Here is a 25,555-nt window from a genome sequence, read left to right on the forward strand (position 1 = left end):
TATGGCATTTCATGGGTCTCTTTCCCCCTTCTCTTGCTTCTGTTAACCATATCCACTTTAAATAATGCCCATCAATGCTGTGCCCAGAAAGGCCACAGGGAAACATTGAAACAATGGGCTGAAGTTAGACAAGACTAAGTCTTGTTTGATATCTATGGAAAGAGGTATGTGCCACGTTGGAACCATGTGTTTTTCTAGTCCCATCCAGACCCACAAGAAAGCCATGATGTGGGGCTAAGCCATGTGTTTTGAGTAACGGGGAACAGAAGAAGGGGAGTGTCTGCAAGAGGGGGACATGAAGATGTTCCAAGGAAATATTCTAAAACAGAACAGCATCTGTTTTGCCCAAAACTGAAAAAAAAATGAAGAAACTTATAGTTAGGGCTTAGATTACTCCAACATAAGTCTTTGATCCGAACTTGAATTTATATTGATATACCTGCCATCTTGGTCTCTTCAGTAAGACCCCTGACTTCTGGCAGGGCATATGGTAGGTCCCAAAATATTTCTGGAATTTGCAGATCCTGATCTATGCTGGGAAATCCTTCTGAATTGAAATTTAACATTTTTATAGAAACAGATGAATATCTTTTCCACTTGGTACATGTCTTGGAATGCTGAATCAAGACAGAAAGACCAGAATGGTTAATGGTGATTGGATTTTTTGGCATTTTGAGTTCTCTGGCACAATTAGCTGCATCGCTTGGTGGCAGACAAGTGGTGGGTAATTATTTACTTGCTGTATCTTAAAAAAAAAAACCCACAAAACTTGTTATTTTGAAATACTTTTAAGACTCGTAAGAAGTTGGGAAAATAGTAGAGCAGCCCTACCCTGACACCAGGCTTTCCCCATTGGTAACATCTTCTGTAACCATTGTCTATTTTCAAGCCCAGAAGGTTGACATTTGTAATACTATTAACTAAACTACAGACCTTACGCAGATTTCACCAGTTTTTTTTACATGTACTTACTTAGTTTCTGGATGCTTCATTCCTTTCTAATTTGTAACCTGGCCTTGCTTGGATGCAGCAGGAAAAACACTATCTGGACACAATTCTACAAAATTCTAAAGAGAATATAACACATTAATCTGTTCGTTTATCAATGAGCATTATCCTGCCTAGACTGCTTCTACATTTTCTGACTAGTTTGGCTCTTTAGCATCTGGAACAATCCAAGAACAACTTAGAAGGATTTGGAAACACAGAGACAGTGAGACCTGCATGGAGCTTGCTGGCTAGAGAATCAGGTGTGGGGCATTCTGGATGGTCACCGCAGTTCCTATAAGTGAGTAGGGTTTGTAATGGTGGCAGGCGGGGGACTTAGGGTAAACCAGTATTTTGGTCAGGAGCTGGGTGGCACTTAGTTAATGGCACCAGGGCTGGCTTGTGAAAGGAATAGGGTACAATGGCAAAGAGTCCTCTAGTGTGTGATGAAACACAAAGTTCAGAATAGTAGAGACATTTCATTTGCCTAAATATCAATTCTTAAGTGGAATAACAGCTACATTGGACCAAATTAAATGTAAACACAGAAATAACCTGGGGTGGGGGGGGATTGAAACAGCTGTGAGTTTTGTGATGGCATCTTTCACCTGCCCTATTTGTGGGTCACAAGATGATTCCTGTGTTCACACTGCCTAACGCATGCCCTATCAAGTTCCAAGCACATAGCAAGCACTCAGTAAATATTTGCTGAGTGTCGTTTTTGGAATGAATAAAAGGCAGAAACCGAAACTTGTCATCCAGCATAACTGGGGTGAATTTAGGGAGAACTGCTTTGCTATAATGCAGAGGGTTTATTTTCAAACGAAGAAAGAGAGAAAAGTGCCCAGACTCGTACCTGGTGAAGTACATTCTCCATTTGTATATTTTCTAAGGATGAAATAGATCTATGGAGATACCTCATTCTTTGGGGTAGTTAGACAGCAGTGCAAGGCAGTTCTCTACAAGACACCCCATCAAGAGCAGGGAGGGACTCTGGCCCCAAGCCTAGCCTATTTGAAACAAGCTTTCTGGTTTCTCCAGCAGACACCTGTCAAGAACCTCTAAAGGAGAAGGATCAGAGTCCCCAGCTAGCCTGTGCTTACCCATATTCACAAAAGCATATGAGGGAAGAATTTGCAAAGAGACTCAAGGGAAAGCACAATGTGATAAGGCAATCACCTGTTTTCTTGAAAAGAGGCTTAGAAATGGTTGGAATTGGGTAGGATTCCTGTAAACACACCCAAGAGTTTGTAACCTAGCCTATACATTTTATGTCCTTTACTACTCATGATACCCTGTTCTTCTACCCTGTTGTCTGCTAACTTTTTCTGAGGATTGAGTTTCTGAACCAACAGGGCTCACTCTTCCTATGAGGAGGGAATATCTGGGCCTCGTTTTGTAGGCTTTGGAGGATGATGTGTCTTGTCAAGGGGTAAAGAGCAAACCAATTGATCTCTGCTTAAAACTATCATAGTCATTCCAAAATAGAATACGTAAAAGTTCTCTGTATTAGAAAAAGAAACAAGATACCAATTGTATATTTTCTTTTCTTTATTTATTCTCTGTAAGTCTGTCAGATGATAAATTGTAAATAACAATGATTAAAGAAATATGCTACTGATGGATCCTTCTTTCTGTGTCAGCAGCTCTGGGCTTGGTTACCTTTACTCCTTACAGTCTCTTTGGAGACCTGATGGGGCACGGGAACGGAGCCAAGGAAGTGTGGTGTGGTGTGCATGCTGTGCGTGCCTGTTCATTGGGGGATATCCAGCAGAGGGTTACTTACACAGGCTTCTCACATATTACTTGACTGTTTATTGGAAGAAAAGCATCTTGGTCTCTGGCACATCCAAACATACTAGAGATTGGGATTCTGGGTTGTCTCATTAGTCCAGTTCTGGAGAATCCAGTCCAGAATTAATTGCAGATGCTTTATTGTTGTTGTTACAAAGTGGTCTTGTTTGATACATAGAAATCTCTTCTAAATCCAAATGTCATCTGGCTCAAGACCACCCAGGATACAAAAAGCAACAAAAACTATGAGCAACCAGAATACAGACACAGTCTTTGTAAGAGAAACTAAGATGAACCACCACCACCCCCACCCCAAAGAAAAAACATGTTTCTTACTTGGTTCCTGAAGAATATATTTATCCTTTTAATTTTCTGAATAATTACATATTTTTTCCAGCAATAGCTATGATAGATAAGAGAATGGATAGAAATTCTCAGAGAATACTCAGAGGACAATAATAATTCACGAAGGCACACTCTGACCCTCAGAGTGTCTGGTTTGATTCCAGGGCTAAAGGCCAGGGATTCAAGTATCTGTGCGGTGGGAGTGGGGTTGGAGGCAAAGGAGAAAAAAGTAAACAGGAACAGCAGAGATGTTCAAAGAGATACAATTGTATTGTCAACACCTGTTGTCAAACTTTAAAGGAAGGTATGCGTGATACATATTTGTAGACGATATGGCATCTATATGCCAGGCATTGATCTGAGTATGTAATTTGTTACTGATTGATTGCCACTTAGAATTTTATGTTCGTTTTATATTTGATAAAGAAGTCTACACACCTATCTTCTGGTCCTTGAGTCGCATGGAGTAACTCCTTATGTATAAGCAACATATGTACCTCTTTATATCTAGTGAAATGGGTAAAATCATGTTCTCAGAGTAGCTTTGGGCCAGGCTGAATGTGTAGTGATTTGAAGAGGAGACAGATGAAAGAGACCCACGAGAAGAGCTATATGGCCCCACCAGCAGCTGTTCTTTTGCAAGTCAGTTCTGAAGAGGTTTCTTTTTTTTTTTTATTCTTATGTTAATCCCCTACATTACATCATTAGTTTTAGATGTGGTGTTCCATGATTCATTGTTTGTGCATAACACCCAGTGCTCCATGCAGAATGTGCCCTCCTCAATACCCACCACCAGGCTAACCCATCCTCCCACCCCCCTCCCCTCTAGAACCCTCAGTTTGTTTTTCAGAGTCCATTGTCTCTCATGGTTCGTCTACCCCTCCGATTTCCCCCGCTTCTGAAGAGGTTTCTAAGGACCCAGAATAGAGCTCTGTCCTGGGTGCTAAAGGTACTTTTACTCATCTTTGTCTACCTAAGGACTGTTTCAGGCACCATCAAAGGAACCAGAGATCGGTTTCAGCATTTAGGGGAGAGGCAAATTTACTTATAAGGTAGTAAATAGTCAAAGGTAGGAGTGCTATATTTACTATTCTGTTCAAGGGGCCAAGGTTTGCCAGGGATACATGGAATCGTTGCATACGAGGTTCCTCTTCTGGTTTCCAGGAAAACAGCCCCATAAACAGTATAAACTCAAGATGACTAGTTTGGGACGATGAAAGCCACACTTACTCACCTTTCAATAAACTATATATTATAACCGTTACTGAGGTGTCCTACATGTGATTAAATATTTTTAAAATACAAAATTCAATGCCATCTGTTTCAACAGATTTCTGTTCTCCTGGTCTCTCTGGCACCTCTAGTGGTTCAGCCCATCCTGTGAAGGTTGAAGAACCTTGAAAGGCCCAACCTGAATTGAAAGAGGGAAGCAAAGAGCAAGGTTTCCTAACTTGGACTGGATGGACATCACGCTAGTAGAGGACTGCCACTCTTGCTCTGGTCTTCCTGTTTTCACTTAACTCACACTGGGTCCTATACTGGCTGTCATCCCAAAATTGTGGTGATGCTGAATCTCCAGAGCCTGGGCCCTCCCCCTTCTTTGTAGGAATGAGTTTTTCATAGGACAGCCCCACAACTCTTACTCCTTCTACATGTCACTTCTGAGCCCTAGGACACTTTATTTTTTTTTAACGTTTTATTCATTTATTCATGAGAGTCAGAGAGAGAGAGAGAGAGAGGCAGAGGCAGAGGGAGAAGCAGGCTCCCCGCCCAGCAGGGAGCCCGATGCGGGACTCGATCCCAGGACCCTGGGATCATGACCTGAGCCGAAGGCAGACGCTTAACCATCTGAGCCACCCAGGCGCCCCAGCCCTAGGACACTTTAAAAGGAGGCTTTGGGTCTAGACTGTAAAGATTGGGGTTAATTTTACTCTAGGACTCCCAGAAAATATTGTCAAAGCGTGGTCTCTTTAGAATAGTTGTAAGTGGCATAAGGGTAGGAGCTGAGTACCACGCAGATAACAGTAAAGATGTTTTAATGATTTAGGAATCTAATATTCAAATAATTGATTTATTTTCTGAATATAATTTTATTGGTATAAGATAAAGTATTACTAAACTAGCCGATATTGTTCCTGGACAGAGTACCAGTTCTGAACTCAGGTTTAGCTGCTTGCCACTCCAAATCAACACTCGAGAGACAAGTGATGGTGGGAAAGCAAAGGTTGCTTTATTCAGGAAGCCAGCAACCTGGGAAGACGGTGGACTAGCTTCTCAAAGACCATCTTCCCCATCCAGACCAAGGTGGAGGCTTTTAAAAGGGAAGGCATGGGACAAGGGGGAGGGGGGGGCCACATGGAGGAGAAGCAGGTGCCCCAGCAGTTAGGTGTATGTCAACATGACCCTGAACAGACCTGCTGGTATTCGTGGCACCTGTTTTTGAATGTAGTCAGACCTTATCTTCCGGGAAAGTTCGGTTCTTCACTCCTTAAGGCCAGTGGTCTGCAAATCGCAAGGAAAGTAGGTTAGTTCTGTTGCAGACCAAGGGACTTAGGTCAGCAAGCAAGGAGCCCATAAACTTGAAGCGAGCTGGAGTGCTGTTACAATATCAAATTAATCAAGACCTCTATGATTTCAAAAGCCAGTATAAATTATATCAGTCTCACATTGCTGAGGGATCATTGCTTTGCATAAATAATTGAAACTTTGAAAGAGGCCATGAAGTAGATTAAAGTACGTTCCCTAGAACATACATGAGGTGTGGAGTTACTTAGTGTGAACCTAGACTAGTAATGGTCACCTTGTTACCAATGCACGATAAGTAGAGAAACCTAGAGTAAGCCTTAGAAACTTTAACAGCAGTTTGGCAGAAGATTCTTTTATGTGTTATATCTAATAATAAAAAATTGGGGCTTGTACTTTGTATCCTTCGCTTTTTATTTCATTTTTCTAATAATGCTTTGTTACTGTATTTTCCAAAAGTACCCATCTGGGATGGCTTGGAAAAACAAAACGGGTCCTTTACCACAGAGTCTGAGAAACACTGAAGTAGGAGCTTACAGTACACCTTCGCAATGTCCTATGAAGTTCTTAGATACTCTGATTCATACCATGTTCCAAATTTTGAAAACTGGTTATTCATGCATGAGTCTACATAAAATTTTTAATGAAATCAATGTTCATTTTTGCAAAGATGATTTTTTAAAGAGAAAGAGCTGGTCCGGGATCAGAAGCTGGTCTGTAAAATGGCGCAGTGCCTGGATCTACACTTCCCAAAAAGGAGTGGAAAGCAAAGTAGATGATAATACTCAAACTTTAATTCCTAGACCCAAATCGTGCCTCTAAAATTAAAGCGTTCTTGTGCAAATATCCTGAGCCCTTCCTGCAATAAAGAGGCAGGCTGATATCCCCGGCGAGCCAAGACCCTCGCACCCGAGTCCTCGGCTGAGGGAACATCCCGCCCTACATCCCACCCTGCATCCCGCAGGCGCTGAAGGAGCCCCGCGCGTCCTCTGGCACGCCTGCGCCGCCTAGGGACGACGAGAGTCCGGATTGGCTCGGGCCCGGCCCCGCCCCTCGGCCTACCTCACCCCACCCGGGCCCCGGCTCCGGGAGCGCACGGCGGGCCGCGATTGGAGGGCCCAGCGCGGAGTCGATGACGCGAGGGGAGCGGGGGCCCCGCCGGGCTCTGATTGGACAGCGGCGGCGGCGTGGCCGCGTAGGGTGATTGGATTCCTCTGCTCCGGAGGCGGTGGCGGGGCCCCTGCGCGGCTCGGCGGTGGGGAGGGAGACCATGCGGAAGGTGGTGGTGGTCACCGGGGCCAGCAGGTGAGGCGTCCTCGGTGGCCGCGGCGGCGGCGGGTCAGGAGTCGCAGGGAGCAGGAAGTACAGGGCCGGACCACCGCAGGCGACCCCCGCCCCCCCCGGAGCAGGCGTCCCCGGCCTTGCCCGGTGGGGCCTCGGGCGAGCCCCTGCCCCGCAGTCCCCGGGTCCTCGCTGCGCCCGCTCCGGGCGTCCGGCGGCTCGAGGCGCACAGTAACCAGTGCTGGAACTGAACGTGACGGCGGAAAGGAAAACTGGAGCGTCGCGGGGGTCCTGCTGATGTCCGGGACGAGGGCGCTTCCCACGCGGACCCCGCCTCCTCCAGCTGGTCCGTGTCGACCTCGGTGCCCGGCGCTTAGCGTCGCGACCGTCGTGTGCTCCCAGTGTTGTATCTGTGCAGGACTTTGCCCCCCAGATAAGGTTCAACACCCATGAGCAGTGGGACGGGGTCGGGGGTGGGGGTGTCATTCCACCCAGGACAGAGCTAGACACGCTCTTAAAAAAGTAAACCTCTATCTGGCGAGGCGTGGCAGGAGTGCAAATAACCATCACCGCCAGTTCCTAATTATTCCAGGGCCGCCCATGTGGACTCTCGGTCTCTTCTGTCCCCCGCTTTTACTCCTCATCCGCACTTCTGTGAAGAATGTGGGGAGGATGACACCAACCAAACCATTCTGCCTGTTGCAGTGGGAGGTTTTGAGGGATTAAGGCAGAGGATATGTCAAATGTCATCTAAAATACGTCCGCTTTCGCTTACCTAGACACACCCATGTTAGCTCAGCGGCGTGGCAGGTGTCTGTGAGTGCCCTGAACAACTGATAGGGTGCTTCCTAAGCTGAAGTCCGAGTCGGAACTGTTTTTGTGTGTTTCTTTTTTTTAACGTATATTGTGATGTATGCACTTGGATATTTATTGTAAAGACCTACTGTTCTCAAGTGAGGAGGAGTAAAGGTAAATATATTTGATGCTCTGTTGGCAAGGCCAGGCTTTGGTTGTGCTCAGCCCAGCTGGTCTGAGTGGTGTCCTCATTTACTGTGTGGTTTCAAATGCCATTTCTGAAGGAGTCTATCTGTCTTTGTCTTGTGCCCTCATCCTCCTGCTCTTCCCTGGTGCCCATCTTATGTTTCCTCTTCGTACCTGCTGCTTAATCAAGTTGAGTTTTTTCTCTTCCTGGTGGTTATTCGATCATAGTAGTTGAGAGGGACTTGCCTCCTGCTGTGTTACTGTAAGATTCACCCATTCCTTGTTGGGAATTGCTTGTGCTCCGGATGGTGGCACCGATACCAACAGGTAGTAGAGCTCTTGCCCTTGAGGAACCTAGACAGCAAAGTAAAACATGCACGCAGGAAACGGCTAATACGATGCTCGTGTCGGCTCTTGCTGGTGATGTACTGACTCCCTTTCATGAGTGTCGTAACAAGTACAGCATGCAAACCGCCCGATGAAAAGACAGCGCTCATGTGCTCTCAGAAACACAAACTGGACAGCCTCCTGGGCGAGTGACTGACTATTCAAGTTGGGGGGGGGGGTGTTCCTTCTTCTGTGAATAATGTTTGAGTCTTCTTTCCTCTGCCTGGGCTCCTCATGGGAGCCCATGTTGACAACAGTGGTTTTCTGGACCAGAGAGCAAAGCCTCCTATTTGGCGCCATCTGAATGAATGCATATTCTGTCTCCGAATTGTCCTCACAGTGGCGTTGGCCTGGCGCTCTGCAAGCGGCTGCTGGAGGAAGACGATGAGCTGCACGTGTGTTTGGCGTGCAGGAACGTGGGCAAAGCGGAGGCTGTCCGCGCCGCGCTGCTGGCCGCTCACCCCGCCGCCGAGGTCAGCGTCGTGCAGGTGGATGTCAGCAACCTCCAGTCAGTCATCCGGGCCGCCAGGGAGCTCAAGCAAAGGTATGCCTCTGGTTGACGGGTTTTCTCTCACGCGACTGCATGAGACAGCAGTGAATAAAATAAGAAAGGAGAGGAAAACCTAAACATCTCACACCAGGTGCAGTGTAAGAAGTTAGGCTGAGGAGATCGGTACAGAGTGACCCGTGGTGTCTCAGGAGCACATTTTCATGCTCAGTCATAATCGCGATTATTTTATGAGGATTAATTTGAATACACCTTTATGTGTGATTAGTTGGGTGGACATTATGGTAACTCCCTTCTGAATACAGTTTTTGCATCTTTCCTCCGTGTAACGACTTTGTTAAGTAGGTTGGACAGGTGCCTAGGACTTGATATTGGTTGGGTTGGTCTGAGAACCCACATCTGCACCCTATTTCTTCAGAGATTTTTTTCCCCCACAGGCCCTTAAAGATTTGTTTACATCTGCATGGTAATTGGCATGTAATAGGCATTTGAGAAATATTTGGTGTAGGAAGGAATAGAGTCCTTGGATGTATGACTCCCTAGAAAGTGTACACAAAATTGCATATAGGTGCACAATGCATTTTTTCTGGGGAAGGAGGCATGCTTTTTTTTTTTTTTTTTTTAATTCTAGGAGGAATTTATGGTCCAAAAAGGTCAGGAGCCCCACACTAGTCCACACTCAGCCCTAAGGATATGGGGAATAATTAATTTTCAAACATTTTTGTAATTGACGTCCTTAAGGAACAAGAGCTGCTTTATTTCCTTGGACAGTAAAATGAAGTACAGTAAAGACACAAAAGGCCTTTTTGGTAAAGGCATTTGCTGAAGAAGACAACTCTGTGTTTTATGTATGGGGATTGCTAGCCCATTTGCATTTCCCTGTCAACTCTGTGTTTTATGTATGGGGATTGCTAGCCCATTTGCATTTCCCTGTTGCAAATGCACGAGTTACAGAGCAAAGGTAGAGCTGGTTTTCTCACCCCGCTCTTCTAGTTTCAGCCTTAGCCTCTTGTGAAATGTCATTTCTCCTAGAATTTTTTGCCACATCGTCTTTCTAAAACACCGAGGAGATTTTCTAGGTTCCATATCCCCTTCTCTTTTATAACTTTTGAGTTGCCAAGTCTGTGAAGCTGCACAGTAAACGTCCTTACTGAGTTAAAGACCCTACAGTTAGTATGGAAGTTTTGAGCTCAAATCAGGTGATTTCAGGCATTCCTTTCCCCGAACCTTCTCAGCCAGCTGTCCTTCTGTTTTGTATAGATTTAGTTATATTTCCTCATTTAGCAGAAAAGAACTTTCACCCTCAGTCAAGAATAGCACATTCCAGGCCAACAGACACATGAAAAAATGCTCCACATCCCTCAGCATCAGGGAAATACAAATCAAAACCTCAATGAGATACCACCTCACACCAGTCAGAATGGCTAAAATCAACAAGTCGGGAAACAACAGATGTTGGCAAGGATGCAGAGAAAGGGGAACCTCCTACATTGTTGGTGGGAATGCAAGCTGGTGCAGCCACTCTGGAAAACAGTATGGAGATTCCTCAAAAAGCTGAAAATAGAGCTGCCCTACGACCCAGCAATTGCACTACTGGGTATCTACCCCAAAGATACAGATGTAGTGATCCGAAGGGGCCCCTGCACCCCAGTTGTCATCACGCACTGAAATAAAGTTCTCAGACAATGATCGGGGAGGACGGGCAGGACCCACCTCTGTGAGGGGGCAGCAGCTGGATTCTGCGCGTAGCTTTTGTTTCGTTTTGTCAGAAAAGCAAGGACAGGTGCCTCAAAGCATGGGAAAGGAGTACAAAGGAAGGGCAGTTACCTTGAAGACGTGAGGTAGGCCTGCACCTTCCCCTACAAGCAGGCACATAGGAAGGCAGGCACGGGATAAGGGAGAAGCGGGATGTTTGTGCTAGCAATCACCTGAGGCAGGAAGGGGGCCTGAGGCTTACCTTCTTTCCTAGCTCTTAACCTGTGCCCTGCCCCAGGAGATCATGGGTTCCTGTTCGTACCAGGCTATTGCATTCAGTAGCCCAAGACCAGGAACGCTGTTGATGTTTCAGCTGCTTCCGTAGTCACACCTGAGGGCTGACAATACATTTTCTAAGAATAACTCCACACCAGTATTTATGGCAGCAGTGTCCACGATAGCTAAACTCTGGAAAGAGCCCAGATGTCCACTGACAGATGAATGGATAAAGAAGATGTAGTATGTGTATATATATATATATATGTGCACACATACATATATATGCGCACACAATGGAATACTACTCAGCCATCAAAAAGAATGAAATCTTGCCATCTGCAATGATGTGGATGGAACTAGGGGGTATTATGCTAAGCGAAATAAGTCAATCAGAGAAAGACAATTACATGATCTCACTCATGTGGAATTTAAGAAACAACAGTATCATAGGGGAAGAGAGGAAAAAATAAAACAAGATGAAATCAGAGAGTGAGGCAAACCATAAGAGACTCGTAAGCATAGGAAACAAACAGGGTTGCTGGAGGGGTAGGGGTGGGGGGGTGGTGGTAACTGGGTGATGGGCATTAAGGAGGGCACGCGATGGAATGAGCACTGGGTGTTATATAAGACTGAGGAATCACTGACCTCTACCTCTGAAACTAATAATACACTATGTTAATTAATTGAATTTAAAAAAAATAAAAAAGAATAGCCCTTTCCAGTATAGCGACTTTCGAGATTTTAGGTTGTAACATTCAGAGTATTAGGACACTTAGAAGAACTTGAGGCAGCAGGGCTGTAAGGTGGGAGGGAGCACGGAGGTAAAGCGCACCTGCCATCAGCATTTCAGTGCAGCTTCTGTGTGTTCATTTCATCCCCAGAAGCGCTCCTGTTGGGATGAGTGCTCTCCTCCAGACTTACCAAATGCTAGTTATAGTGATATTCACAGATGTGGGAATGTGTGCCGATTCCACATACATCTATTGCTTATGTCGAGACTCTCCCGCCCTTAATGGCCCAAGTGATTGTCTGCCATTGTAGACCTGAAGTAAATTACAACTGAAGAGAGCTTGGGAAGGGCCCGTCTGTTGGCTAACACAGCACCATTCCTGACACCTGGGCTTTCTGGCTGTGCGCCTCTCTTCTGTAAGCTATGTGCAGAGGAAAAACTAGTGAGAAATTGCAGTTCTGCTTTATCTGGAAGAGAGCGATTGTGTCGATCATTTAATCTTTGAGAGTAGTAAATATGCCATTTTACTGAGCGCAGACCTGAATTTGGTGTTCTGCTGCAGTTTCCACTCTTTTGAGCATTGCCTTTCCACTTCGAGCAAAATTTGTTAATGTTCTTAGATGGCAGTTTGCACATTAGGTAATGGAACAACCAACAATTGATGGGCCCACGTGCATCAGGGAAATACAGATCAGAACCACAATGGGATCCCAACTCACACTGGTCAGAATGGCTAAAATCAATAACTCAGGAAATGACAGATGTTGGTGGGGATGCCGAGAAAGGGGAACTCTCCTACACTGTTGGTGGGAATGCAAGCTGGTGCAGCCACTCTGGAAAACAGTATGGAGGTTCCTCAAGAAGTTGAAAATAGAGCTGCCCTATGACCCAGCAATCGTACTCCTAGGTATTTATCCAAAGGATACAAACATAGTGATTTGAAGGGACACCTGCACCCCAGTGTACACACACACACACACACACACACACACACACACACACACACAATGGAATACTACTCAGCCATCAAAAAGAATGAAATTGCCATTTGCAATGATGCGGATGGAAGTAGAGGGTATTATGCTAAGCGAAATAAGTCAGTCAGAGGAAGAGAAATACCATATGATTTCACTCCTATGTGGAATTTAAGAAACAAAACAAAGGAACCTAGGGGAAGGGAAGAAAAAATAAGATGAAAACAGAGAGGGAGGCAAACCATAAGAGATTCTTAACTCTAGGAAACAAACTGAGGGTTGTTGGAGGGGATGTGGGTGGGGGGATGGGGTAACTGGGTGATGGGCATTAAGGAGGGCACGTGATGTGATGAGCACTAGGTGTTATATAAGACTGATGAATCACTAAATTCTACCCCTGAAACTAATAATTCACTATATGTTAACTAAATTGAATTTAAATAAAGAAAAACATAGACTTTATGGCACTTACATGGATGGCCCAGTAGTATCCACATCAGCATTTTAAACAGAAAGTTTAGTAATTAGAGTCATTTGGGGCTGGTAATTACTTACAGAATGATCAAGAAATGTTTGTGTGCCATCTGTCCTGGTAACATGGATGTATTTTAAGGTAGCTGTGGCCCGTATTGTCTTGGACTCTACAGAAGAGGGCACGGAGATAGCGTAATGCATAGAATTGTAGGAGATATTATGAACATTCATGGTGCCTGTGAGTATCATGAGGGCAGGCTTGGCCCTTGTTCAAGAGGAGTATGCTAGATTAAGGCCTACGGAGGTTTAAAAATGAAAAAGCACTCTCAAGTCAGCATGTCACTGTTCTCTCTATGACAGGTGTCCTGGAAGGAGCTTTCCAAGAGTGCCGTACCCCCACTCAGCTTCTGTCATGTGATTGTATTCTTGTGAGCTTTCACCATTTTATGATACAGAGCCCCTGGCCACGAGCAGTGAGCGGTTTCCACATGGATCGGCTGCCTTACTAGATATATTGGCATTCAGGTTCCAGCATTGATGGCTCAGGTTGGGCCATTACTAATATTATATAAATTCTACTTATCAATAGGGAAGATGTGAATCTTAAAAAAAAAAAAAAGTAGACAACTTTCTAAGACCAGATGGAGAGTGGGTTTAACAGGCAGAGGGTTACCACCTGTGGTTCCTAATTGGGAGGACAGAGCTGGAAGGAGTCTTGATCTGAAAAGATTTAACTTCAAAGCCCATTATAGTTCCCCAAATTCTGTTTGAAGCCACTGTCAAAAAAAAGAATACTCAAATATTTATTGTGGCTGAAGAAACAGCATTGGGAAAGAAGTGGTGTAACCCTGATGTGTCATGCGTCCCCTTCAGAAAGCATTTTCTGTCCTTCGTAGGCTTTCTTTAGTCCAGTTGCTCTAGAGAAGATGAACAATCTTGTCTTGGTGTTTTCCTTGCAGGTTTCAGAGATTAGACTATGTCTATCTGAATGCTGGGATCATGCCCAATCCACAGCTGAATATCAAAGCACTTTTCTCTGGCCTCTTTTCAAGGTAATGTCCATTTTCTAGATGAACTGAGTGGAAGGAATCGGTTGTTTGTTTTTGCCTGGTTTTGCCCTCAGTAGGTTAAGTTAGGGGGCTGAGGGGCGGCTGAGGAGAATAAAGACAGGAAGTATTGCAGGGAATGGGTGCTCTAGGTCTCCAGGACATCCCAAGTGGCTAGATGCTTCGGAAGGTCCATGTTTGATCTGCCGGGATGTGTCTAGTAGCAAGAACATCTCAGAATTGGGCAGAGTTGTCAGTGAGATTGTCCGAGTTGTTAGTACCAAAGCTGCTTTGGAAGCATTTCCCAGCTCTGTGGCAGGTACTCTGCCCCGGAGGCGGGGGAAATGCGTAGAACCAAAGGTCTCCCCGGGAGATTCTTAACACACAGTAGCACAGTGGCTTCCAAAAATGTTTGATCACAACCTACAGTGAGAAATAAATCTTATCTTGTGACTTACATACTTAGGGCATTCTTTGTACATTGCTACTTTTGTTTTACTTCTTTTCCATTACACACACACACACACACACACGTGCGCGCCCGCGCGCGCACACACACAGGTCTTGACCTAGTAAATGGATCTCACAGCAAATTACTGTGTTAATGTGTTTGGTGCTTTAAGAATTCCCAGTAAAAAACCAACCTGTGTAACTTGGGCAGTTAACCATCAGTTTGTTCAGGGGAAGACTTTTTCTCCTTTGGCACGGCTGTTATTTCCCCCAGAGAAGTTCACCTGCAACCTGATGTGGAAAAAAAGTGAAAAGAGTTTTAGCAGCAGATTTTTTTGAGTCAGGGTCCAATGGGTAGTATGAGTTATAATATAAATACTTCTCTGAATTGGGGGAAAGGAAGCATTTTTGCATCTTATTTATATACACACAATAACACAGTCTGAGAAATAGGTATTTTTATAGGATCAAGGAAAATGTAGTTTTGGGCCGGGGAGGGCGGCAGGGAGGGTTTTCCAGTATTTTCAGTTAAAGAAGCTTTTAAAAGGCATACAATTGTCTTCTCCTGTTTCAGAAAAGTGATTCATATGTTCTCCACAGCTGAAGGACTGCTGACCCAGGAAGATAAAGTCACTGCCGATGGGCTCCAGGAGGTGTTTGAAACCAACGTCTTTGGCCACTTTATTCTGGTAAAAGGACTGGGCTCAAGAAGCTCATATTAGTGCTAGAATCCTAAAGGCTGGCATGGACATGTCCCAGGCCTGTTTGTTAAGCTCATTAATTTATGGCTAGCATGAAATCCTTGAGTATTTAAATGGGGTGATCACTGCACTCTGTGAAAACATTGCTTCCCTAAAGCATTTGATTGATATATTTTCTTTTTTTCCTTTTGATGTCAATTTTAGAGAGCAGAGACAAAGTGAGAAAGAAACACACAGGTGCCTTCAGAAACAATATACAGAACTGTGAGGAAGTGTACCAGTCCTGTTCTGAACGGTCTTTGAAACTGGGCTTGGTGCCAGATAGGAGAGGGGAGTGGGCAAGCCACTGTTAAACAAGAATCCATAATTAGTCTCTTATTATCTTGACTTCTGATTCTTTGGCATCTATACCGTGTGTTATAGTTCCAGGCACACATGCATGTAAGCAAGAGACATGTAGCTTGTCTCACCTGTTCTGCACTCTTGCTCAGGCATGATCCCAGGGGACAGCTCTACTGTCTAGATTAAATAATGCCCAACAGTGTCGCTGGTGGCCTGTCATTGCCCGGTGTTGGAGGAACCCCGATGCTGGGTTGGCCTGCACAGAGCCTGTATTTCTGACGCCTCTCTATTCACCGCCACTCTTCTTCACCTTCAGCCCCATTTCCCTTAACATTGGAACTCTTTGAGCACTCGCCTGTATTTACAGTAAATGAAGATGTAGGCAAATGTTGGGATATTGTGGACCCACTAAAAGAAATGAGGTAAATGTTTTGCACTTATGTGGGACAGCCTCTCATATTTTATTATGAAGAAGAAATAGCAGGGGCCTGTATGTATAGTGTGAGCTCATTTGTAGAAACAGAAGAAAATCCATCTCTATGTAGTGTATATAAATGTATATAATATTTCTAGAATGATGCAGATAAAACTGGGAGCAGTTTTATGCCTTGATTAACTGGGGTGCCAGGATATCAGGGATGAGGGGGAGCTTCATGTTTCATTCTATAACCTTTAGTGCTATTCATTTCATGCGATGTGGTGTCACTTTTTCAATGACAAAAGTTAATTAAAATGTAAAGTTAGAATGGGATTGAATTCTTGTCTGGTCTTTCTTTATACCTTTACACAGATTCTCTATCTAATATTTCCTTTATCTTTTTATAATACTCGTTCTTTGCTTTCTTTTTGAATTATTAAATTAATTGGTAATGATAGAAGATAATTATCACTAGTCTGTTAAATTTTTGATAAATCTAGTGTTTAAAAATTAAGTTGTGGGACGCCTGGGTGGCTCATCAGTTAAGCGTCTGCCTTCGGCTCAGGTCTTGATCCCAGGGTCCTGGGATCGAGTTCCGCATCGGGCTCCCTGCTCAGTGGGGAGTCTGCTTCTCCCTCTGCTGCTCGCCCTGCTTGTGCTCTCTTTCTCTCTCCTTCTCTCTCTCTGACAAATAAATAAATAAAATCTTAAAAAAAATAAAAATAAAATAAAAATTAAGTTGTTCAGAAGATCAGGTATTTGGGTCATCTGGGTTGGGGGAATGGCAGAGGAGAGTCATGGCTGTGGGCATGATGATCATAGGTGTCCTGATGACATGACCTATCCTTGTGTATCCTTATATAGGGAGGCATATCAGGAGGGGTTTTGGAATGGATTTATCTAATAAAGTCGTCAGAGGGCTTAGAATGCTTCCCACTCCTTTCAGATTAGGTTTAAGAATCTTACCACTTCTTCTAGAACACAAACTTGGATTCTAGGTTCAGGTGTAAATGCATTGTATAAATGGATCATCCATCCCCAGTTTGATTATCTGTAACATGACCAAACTTTTATCGTTGTTATGAAGAGTAGAGGTAATTTCCGTGAAGTTCCAAGCACAGCATAGTATTACAGTCCAGGAACCAGTTAACTGATTTAATCTCATGTGTATGAGTTATCTTGATTGCATTTGACTTATTTGTTCATTGCAAACGTGGAGCGCATCTGGAAGCTTTCCTAGGTTTTTCTTTAACACAATTTTTGTTTTAGAATAGTTTTAGACTTACAGAATTACTGCAAAACTAGTACAGAGAGTTCCTGTATCCCCCTCCGCCCCAGTTTTCTCTACTACTACTATTTGTTGCAGTAGGAGAACCAATACTGATACCTTATTAATGGAAGTCCAAACTTATTCAGCTTTCTTCCATTCTGCCTAATGTCCCCTCATCAGTTCTAGGACCCCTTCTTGGACACCACAGTACATTTAGCTGTCTCCTCAGGCTCCCCTTGGCTGTGACAGTTTCTCAGATTTCCCTTGTTTTTCATGATCTTGACAGTTTTGAGGATTCCAGCTAAGGTATTTGTCCTCAGTTGGGATTTGTCTGAAATGTTTCTCATGGTTAGACTTGAGTAACACGTTTGCGGGAGGAGGACCACAGAGGTGAAGACCATTCTCGTCACATCACATCACATGAAATGTCACTGTGACTTGTCAGCATTGACGTTCTCTCTGATCTCCCAGCTCGTGTTTGTCAGGTTTTTCATCATGAAGTCTCTTTTTTTGTTTTTCTCTCCCTTTCCATATTGTTCTCTTTGGAAGAGACTTACTATGTGTAGCTCGCACTTAAGGGGTTGTGTTTGATGCCCCAAAGGGTCGATTAGCTACATAAATGATTTGGAACTTTTCTGCAAGAGAGATTTGTCTGTTCTCTATCTAATGCTTTACTCAGTCATTTCTTGGTCAAGTATACTTCAATAAAGCTGCGAAAATAACTTGTATTCCTGTGGGCTTGTGGATATTTATTTTCTACTTTGAGTTGGAAACACTACTTTATTTTCTTGCTCAAATTATTCCAGTTTGGGCCATTGGGTGCTCTTCATGTTGGATCCTGCATATCTCTGATATAGCCTCATCAGTGTGGTTTTCTGTTTTGAGCATGTTCTTTCTGGCACTACAAGATGGTTCAGGCTCATCGGATATATTTCCTGCCCCAGTCTTAGAATCAGCCATTTCCCTAAGGAGATCTGGTTCCACTTTTTTTTTTTTTTAAGATTTATTAACTTATTTTAGAGAGAGATAGAGAAAGAGAGCTTGAGCAGGGAGAGGAACAGAGGGAGAGAATCCTCAAGCAGACTCTCTGCTGGGCGTGGAACCTCACGTGGGGCTCTATCCCAGGACCCTGAGATCATGACCTGAGCCAAAATCAAGAGTCAGATGCTTAACTGACTGAGCCACCCGGGCATCCCAAGATCTGGTTCCTCTTATTAGACAATGGTATTAGAAACCAAGATCTGGTGCTTGTTACTACTGATGGATCAGTAGCTTCTAGGCTAACAGAACAGGGAGATATACGTGCATGGTAACCCCTATAAGTATTTCTATATGTAACCATCTCTATTTTTATGAAGCTAAACGTCTGTTCATACCGATGTCCCTAACCCTAACCCGCATGGGTCATTCCAGCCTCCTCTCTCGCGTGTCTGGAGTAGCCCCTTCAGCAGTGACATTCCTGTTCAGCTCCAGGACACGTTTACAGTGGCTTCACAGCTGTTATCCTCTACTCCAGCAGGTGTTGATCCATTTTGTTGTTCCTTTTTTATCAGATTCAGGAACTGGAAGCTCTCCTCTGTCACAGCGACAGTCCTTCCCGGCTTATCTGGACATCATCTCGCAATGCAAGGAAATCTAACTTCCATCTTGAGGACATCCAGCACAGCAGAGGCCAGGAGCCCTACAGCTCCTCCAAATACGCAATTGACCTCCTGAGCGTGGCGCTGAACCGGAACTTCAACCCACGGGTGAGGCCTGGCTCAGCTTGACAAAGCACGTACTTGAGGTGCTGTACTCCTTACCTGTGTATGGCGTTCAGTGCCTTTCCTGTCACAGTGAGTGTAGGTCTGAATATTCCCATTTGCATGTGAGGACACCACAGTTTGGAGAGGTTAGGTGATTTACCCAGAGTCATACAACTAGTTAATGGTTGAGCTCAGAGTTGAGCCTGGGGCTATTTGACTGTAGGTTGGAATTTTCCCACTAAACCACGCTGTGTCCCAGTGTTTGTCATATCAGATGCTATTGGACCTTCAGTAGTTACAGAGCCTTCTGGATAGTGGTGGTCTTTGGTGAGAGTCCAGAGCTCTGTCTTTCTGAGGACTCTGGGTTTTGGGGGTGTTTCTTTGCAGAAAGTAGCCTTGCCAGGCTCATTGTGGCCTCTGGTCTGGAGCTTACTGCTCTCTGGATGTCTCTCCTGCTCAGGCCTAAAATCTTCACTGAAAATCTCTAGTCTTTCCCACGGCATTTTCCTTTGTTTGCTTTGACTCTGCTGTTTGAGTGTGGGGCTGGGGAGAAATTTAATTCCACTAATATTTACAGAAGACCTACCATGTTTAGGGCACTGGGCCAGGCCTAGGGCTGAGGAGAAAGCAGAAAGAAAAAGGTGACCAAGAAACTTTCTGCCCTTGCAGGACCTTCTCTGGTGATGCATCAGACACAGTCAGAGCCTCCTATGATGGTCTCGAATGGGTTTATCCTGTCTGTCAGATAGAACTCTCTCTCCTGGAACCCTCTTAGGAAAGAGGATGGTCTAAGCGTAGAAGCTAAGAGCATCTCCTAGAACTGGATTTGAATCCTTGGAAGATTATTTCATCTCCCAATGCCTCAGTTTCCTCATCTGAAAAATAGGGATAAAAATAGTGCCTGCTTCACAGATTTGTTGGGAGGGTTGAATGAGAGGGATGGTGTGAAGCACTCACAGTAGCTAGTAGTCTCAGCATGTGTGTGTCTGCACATGTGTGCACACGTGGGTGTCATTGAGTGGGGGGAGCGACTATCCGTGTGCACACGTTGGGTTTGTGGGTGTGTGTATATGTGTGTGCTGTGATTGTACATGTGGTATGTGCACGTGTATGGGCATCTTGTGTGTATGGGAGGCGTGTGGTCTCCACGTGTGTGCATGTGTGTGTGTGTGTTTATGTTGGCTATCATCATCATTACGATTATTATTACTACTATTGTTATTATTTGAGTTCAGTGTGTTGGTCCGGTGGTTAGCCTCCTTCTGAGGTTTCTTGAGGTGTTTCAAAAGTTGTCACGACTGCTTGTGCTCCGGAAGCTTCCTTTTGGGGACAAGGTCAGAGTGGATTAGCTTCTCTTTTCATAAAATGTTCTGGGATTTCACTTAAGTTTTAATTGTCAAGGAAGCTTTGGGATTTCATCTTTTACAAGAAAGAGAGATTTAGCTAATACTGCTGTCTCCTAAAACCTGTATGATTGGTTTTCAGCCCACGGCTTTTCCTCCTTGGCTTTTAGGAAGGGGGACCGACATCCTCTTGAAGGCTTGTATCACTGGGAATGCTGTTGGTCCATGGGGCCACCTGCTAGAGTTTAGTCATCACCCCTCACCCACGTCTCATAACAACACTTAGGTTGTCACAGCTGATCCTTGCGACATGTAGGGGGACTGGGTTCTCGGATGAGGCTGCCTCCTTGTTTGTTTCTTTTGTCGCTCAACATCAGAACATTACAGGTGTCAGAGACCCAGGATTTCAGTTCACAGATGTCTTTACTTAGGACTGAAGAGTCCCTAACTGTTCCTAGCTAGCTCCCAGAATAAGAAATCTTCCTTAGCTATCGCTGGGGGAAAATCTGTTACTCTCTTGGGGAGAAGTTTTGGTCTCTGCTGAGTCCAGGCTCTTACTTCTTTTCAGAGGACCTTTGGTAAATCAAGGGGACCTCCAGGGATTGGATAATCTGTCAGGTACCACGGAGCCTCTGCAGCCCCGAATAAAGGAAGAAAATGCTCCAGCTTCTCTTGCTCGGGGTGCTTTCTGCCCACTGAACTGTTTGTGTCATACTGGTACTTCCTATTTTCATTTGAAAGAAAAAATAAAATTAAAAGTAATAAAAATAAGAGTTTAAATGGTCAATAGCTACATAAGGTAAAATGTAGTAAAAATTGAATTAAGTCAGCTAGTAAAACCAATCCCAGTGCTCCAAGGATTCGTAAAGCCCACACAGGGCCCTCCCTGGTAGCACACGCTGTGTGTTAATTGGGCTCTGTTTCGAGGGCAGATCTTTCTAAAATGACAGGTCCCAGGCTAAGGACCTGATGTAGAACTCTTTAGTTGGGGGAGGTGCTTTGTGGAACCACATGCAGCCCTTCATTCACCTCTCATGACAGGAGCTCCCTCCTCAAGCTACAAGTGTGCGGCTTATGTACCTGCAGGGGAATAGACACAAACTTTAGGTTTAGCTGTCTGTTCTCTACTAGACCAGAAACTTCTTGAAGGCAGAGACTGTGTTGTAGATGTCTTTTTTATCTGAAGTGCTTATTATGATCAATAAACCGATCTTCAATTAAGCCAATACCTGGCAAACTCCAGTAACCAGATCCTCCTTTTCTCTTCCAGCCCCAAGTTGGGGTATTCTTTGTTCTGTGAGTTTCTGGAGAACAGAGACCTTGTCTTACTCATCTTTGCATCCTGAGCGCCTCTCCTCGTGTGTCCTCCGGACATGATTCTTTCACTGAAACGGTTTGCCAGGCTTCAGGGGCAGCTCAGAGCATAAATCCTTCATGCCCTGGCTTCCTGATTCATTTGCATATGTCCTTTATTCACAAGCACGTGGATGGGCTGCGTCCGTAAACACTGAATTTGAATCTTACTTTGGCTCCTCCCTGTGCTCCCAGGGTCTGTATTCCAGCGTGGTGTGCCCAGGCACAATGGTGACCAGTATGACCTGTGGAATTCTCCCTCCCTGTGTGTGGACAGTACTGCTGCCCATCATATGGCTGGTAAGTGATGAACACTTCAGCTCTTCGACCGGGGACCAAAAAGGTGTGTTTAAGGGTTGGGAACTGATTTAAGAAGTCGAACCAGAAGGTGGCAGAGTTTCATTTCATTTGAGGTTTTTGAAGTTCCTCACGGTGTAACCTCTGCTTTGTACACCCTGCTATCCCCCTGCCTCACCATCCGAATGTCCCCTTCTCTGTCAGCGGCTGTGTCTTTGATCACACACCATAGCTCCCAGGAATTCTAGGATGACATAATTTTGAGAAACCTGTGTTAAGTGCTATTCAACTAGATTTCTCCGAGCTCTCAATGTGGTCATATGCATTAAAAGTTCCCAAGAAGGGGATGGTTGTGCACTGTATGGCCACGGAACCATGTTTTTGCTTGTTCTTTAGTTTTGTGTTTTGAGCGTCTTGCAGAACCAGCGTTCCTTCCCCATTAGAAAATGCTACTTATAGGAAATGTTTCTCTCTTGCAGAGCTCTGGAAAAAATGTCCCTCCATGATGGCAGGTATAAGAAGAAGATGAGAAGGAATTATGCCCCCATGTTAAAAGTGGTTGGCTCAGAGTGATGGAGATTAAGTGATATTTCTTTTTTAGACTTCTTTAGTTTTCGGTACTTAAAAAATGTTCTCTGATGAGAAGTGCAGATTATCTTTTTTAGTATATAAATGAATAATGCTTTTGTGACTCTGTTCTACACCGCCACAAAATGACGGTTCTTTTCTTTTCCTCAGCTTCGCTTTTTTGCAAATGCTTTCACTGTGACGCCGCACAACGGAACAGAAGCCCTGGTACGTTGCTGGAGTTGCAGCTGCGTGTAGGGTTGCTTAGCGGATATAAACTGAAGTTCACTGGGAGTGGGAACAATCTCAACAGAAAAGATAAGCTCTGTGAATAATCAAGGTCCTGTTTTGGACTAAGGGGGGCCATGAGCCTGAGGACAGAGGATGAGGAGTGAAATTTAGAAGTGTAGTATCTACCACAGCGCTGGATACCGTGTCGTAGGGACAGTGTCTCTGCAGAAACAAGGTACACAGCAGCTAGAGGGCAGAGCAGCGGAATACTGCAGGGGCAGGCAAAGCAAGATGGTAGCCAGGCCAACGGTTCCCGTTCCCATGGAGAAGGTGCGTCTTGTAGGCCAAGAGTAAAGGTGACACAGTCCAACTCCATTTCCTTATAGGACGATTCTCTTTCCTCTGTTTAAATATGAAGAGAATCAAGTTGTGACTTTATTAGAAAGGCAGTGCATTTCCTTAAATGGCAAATGGATTACATGTGTTTCCTCATCAATGGCAGACATTACTCATTACTCAAACCATGTCTCTGATGATTCGTCAACAAAAGGTCCCAAAGGCACCTTCTGCTCATGGATCAGAATTGTCCCACGAGATGAAGCTTCTTTGTCCTCTGTCACTGTAGTGCTCATACTTAGTAGATTCTTAAATCTTGGCTGCATTGAAATTAACTAAGGAAAACATTGAGGGAAGCAGTTGGCACTCTTGTTTTGATAAACGTTGCAGAAATAAATGCATTTGTCGTAGGAACACAAATTGATTGTCAAAGCAAGTGCTTTTAAACCAGTTTTAATTAGTCCTTCATATATTTGCCAAAGCATTAGAAATAGTATGTGGTCCTTTAGAGATTACTCATTCTACACATGTACTCAGATACTAAAAATCAAGTGTGGAGGTCAAGTATATATTGAGTATCAGTGGTGCGAAGAATAGTTAGAAGACAAAATCTCCATTTACTAAGGTGCTTAGGGTCATGTTTCAGGGAAAAAAAAAGAATATAGAAGAGAGGCGAGAAAATAAGACATTTTGTCATCAGGTGGTGAGTAGTTGGACTGATCAGAAAGGAGGATCATTGAAAGCTGGGCTGGTGGGAGCAAGCTTTCCTCACTAAGTAGGGCTTGATCTGGGCCCTGAAGGATGAGCTGGATCTGGATAGGACAGCATGACCCATGACACAGTTTAAAAACTTTGTGACCCTGCTGGAATTTCCTAAAATGTGGATGGATGCCTCGATTGCCACTTAGCAATGGTTGTAAATGCTGGTAGATATGGATGGATGAGGGTTTGGGCCTAGCGCACGTGTGGTAAGAATCTCTGCAATCCTCAGGTGAGTTTCAGCTCCTTACGTGGACTAATAAGCTGGAGTGGCCGAAGGCACAATGGTTCAGCATGTGGACTTTAGAGTTCGACTGGTTCTGTTCAAATCCCACTTCTCCAGTTTCTGGCTATGAAGTACTGGGCACATTTTTTCACTCATTTAAGCCTTTTATTATCTGTAAAGCAGGAATTATGGGCATACATGAGAGGAGGCTTACCATAAAGGATTTTGTGTATTTCAGCATTTCAGATTTTTAAAAAATTGTATTTATTTATTTATTTTTTAACTTTTTTTTTTATTAACATATAACGTATTATTTGTTTCAGGGCTACAGGTCTGTGATTCAACAGTCTTACACAATTCACGGTGCTCACCTTAGCATACACCCTCCCCAGTGTCCATCATCCAGCTACCCCATCCCTCCCACCCCCCTCCACTCCAGCAATCCTCAGTTTGTTTCCTGAGGTTGAGTCTCTTATTGTTTGTCTCCCTCTCTGGTTTAGTTTTGTTTCATTTCTCCCTCCCTTCCCCTATGATCCTCTGTCTTGTTTCTCAAATTCCTCATATCAGTGAGATCATATGATACTTGTCTTTCTCTGATTGACTTATTTCGCTCAGCGTAATACCCTTTAGTTATATCCACATCGTTGCAAATGGCAAGATTTCATTTTTTTGATGGCTGCATAATATTCCATTGTATATATATACCACATCTTTATCCATTCATCTGTTGATGGACATCTGGGATCTTTCCATAGTTTGGCTATTGTGGACATTGCTGCTATAAACATTGGGGTGCAGGTGCCCCTTCAGATCACTACATTTGTATCTTTGGGGTAAATACCCAGCACTGCAATTGCTGGGTTGTAGGGTAACTCTATTTTCAACTTTTTGAGGAACCTCCATACTGTTTTCCAGAGTGGCTGCACCAGCTGCATTCCCACCAACAGTGTACGAAGATTCCCCTTTCTCCGCATCCTCGCCAACATCTGTCATTTCCTGACTTGTTAATTTTAGCCATTCTGACCTGTGTGAGGTGGTATCTCATTGAGGTTTTGATTTGTATTTCCCTGATGCTGAGTGATGTTGCGCACTTTTTCATGTGTCTGTTGGCCATTTGGATGTCTTTTTTTTTTAAAGATTTTATTTATTTGTCAGAGAGATAGAGAGGGAGAGAGAAAGCACAAGTAGGGGGAGTGGCAGGCAGAGGGAGAAGCAGGCTTCCTGCTGATCAAGGAGCCCAATGTGGGACTTGATCCCAGGACCCTGGGATCATGTCCTGAGCTGAAGGCAGACGCTTAACCGACTGAGCCACCCAGGCGTCCCCATTTGGATGTGTTCTTTGCAGAAATGTCTGTTCATGTCTACTGCCCATTTCTTGATTCAATTATTTGTTCTCTGGGTGTTGAGTTTGATAACTTCTTTATAGATTTTGGATACTAGCCCTTTATCTGATCTGTCATTTGCAAATATCTTCTCCCATTCTGTCAGTTGTCTCTTAGTTTTGTTGACTGTT

At 44.3% G+C, this 25,555-nt stretch overlaps 1 protein-coding gene across 2 annotated transcripts in view; it reads left to right on the top strand.

Annotated features, from left to right (window-relative positions):
* The first annotated feature begins 6,887 nt into the window (after positions 1 to 6,887).
* Positions 6,888 to 25,555, top strand: part of HSD17B7 (hydroxysteroid 17-beta dehydrogenase 7) — a 29,139-nt gene continuing 10,471 nt past the window's right edge. Inside the window, exons 1-7 of one of the 2 annotated variants that reach the window (XM_021698411.2) lie at positions 6,888 to 6,954; positions 8,639 to 8,842; positions 13,918 to 14,010; positions 15,002 to 15,143; positions 18,739 to 18,933; positions 21,822 to 21,926; positions 22,662 to 22,718. In XM_021698411.2, the coding sequence (XP_021554086.1) occupies positions 6,920 to 6,954; positions 8,639 to 8,842; positions 13,918 to 14,010; positions 15,002 to 15,143; positions 18,739 to 18,933; positions 21,822 to 21,926; positions 22,662 to 22,718 (831 nt within the window). In that variant the 5' untranslated portion in view covers positions 6,888 to 6,919. The remainder of the gene's footprint in view (positions 6,955 to 8,638; positions 8,843 to 13,917; positions 14,011 to 15,001; positions 15,144 to 18,738; positions 18,934 to 21,821; positions 21,927 to 22,661; positions 22,719 to 25,555) is intronic. The other variant, XM_021698412.2, reaches the window with a different exon arrangement.

This window comes from Neomonachus schauinslandi, chromosome 6 (assembly GCF_002201575.2).
Source record: "Neomonachus schauinslandi chromosome 6, ASM220157v2, whole genome shotgun sequence".
NCBI classification, from domain to species: Eukaryota; Metazoa; Chordata; class Mammalia; order Carnivora; family Phocidae; genus Neomonachus; species Neomonachus schauinslandi.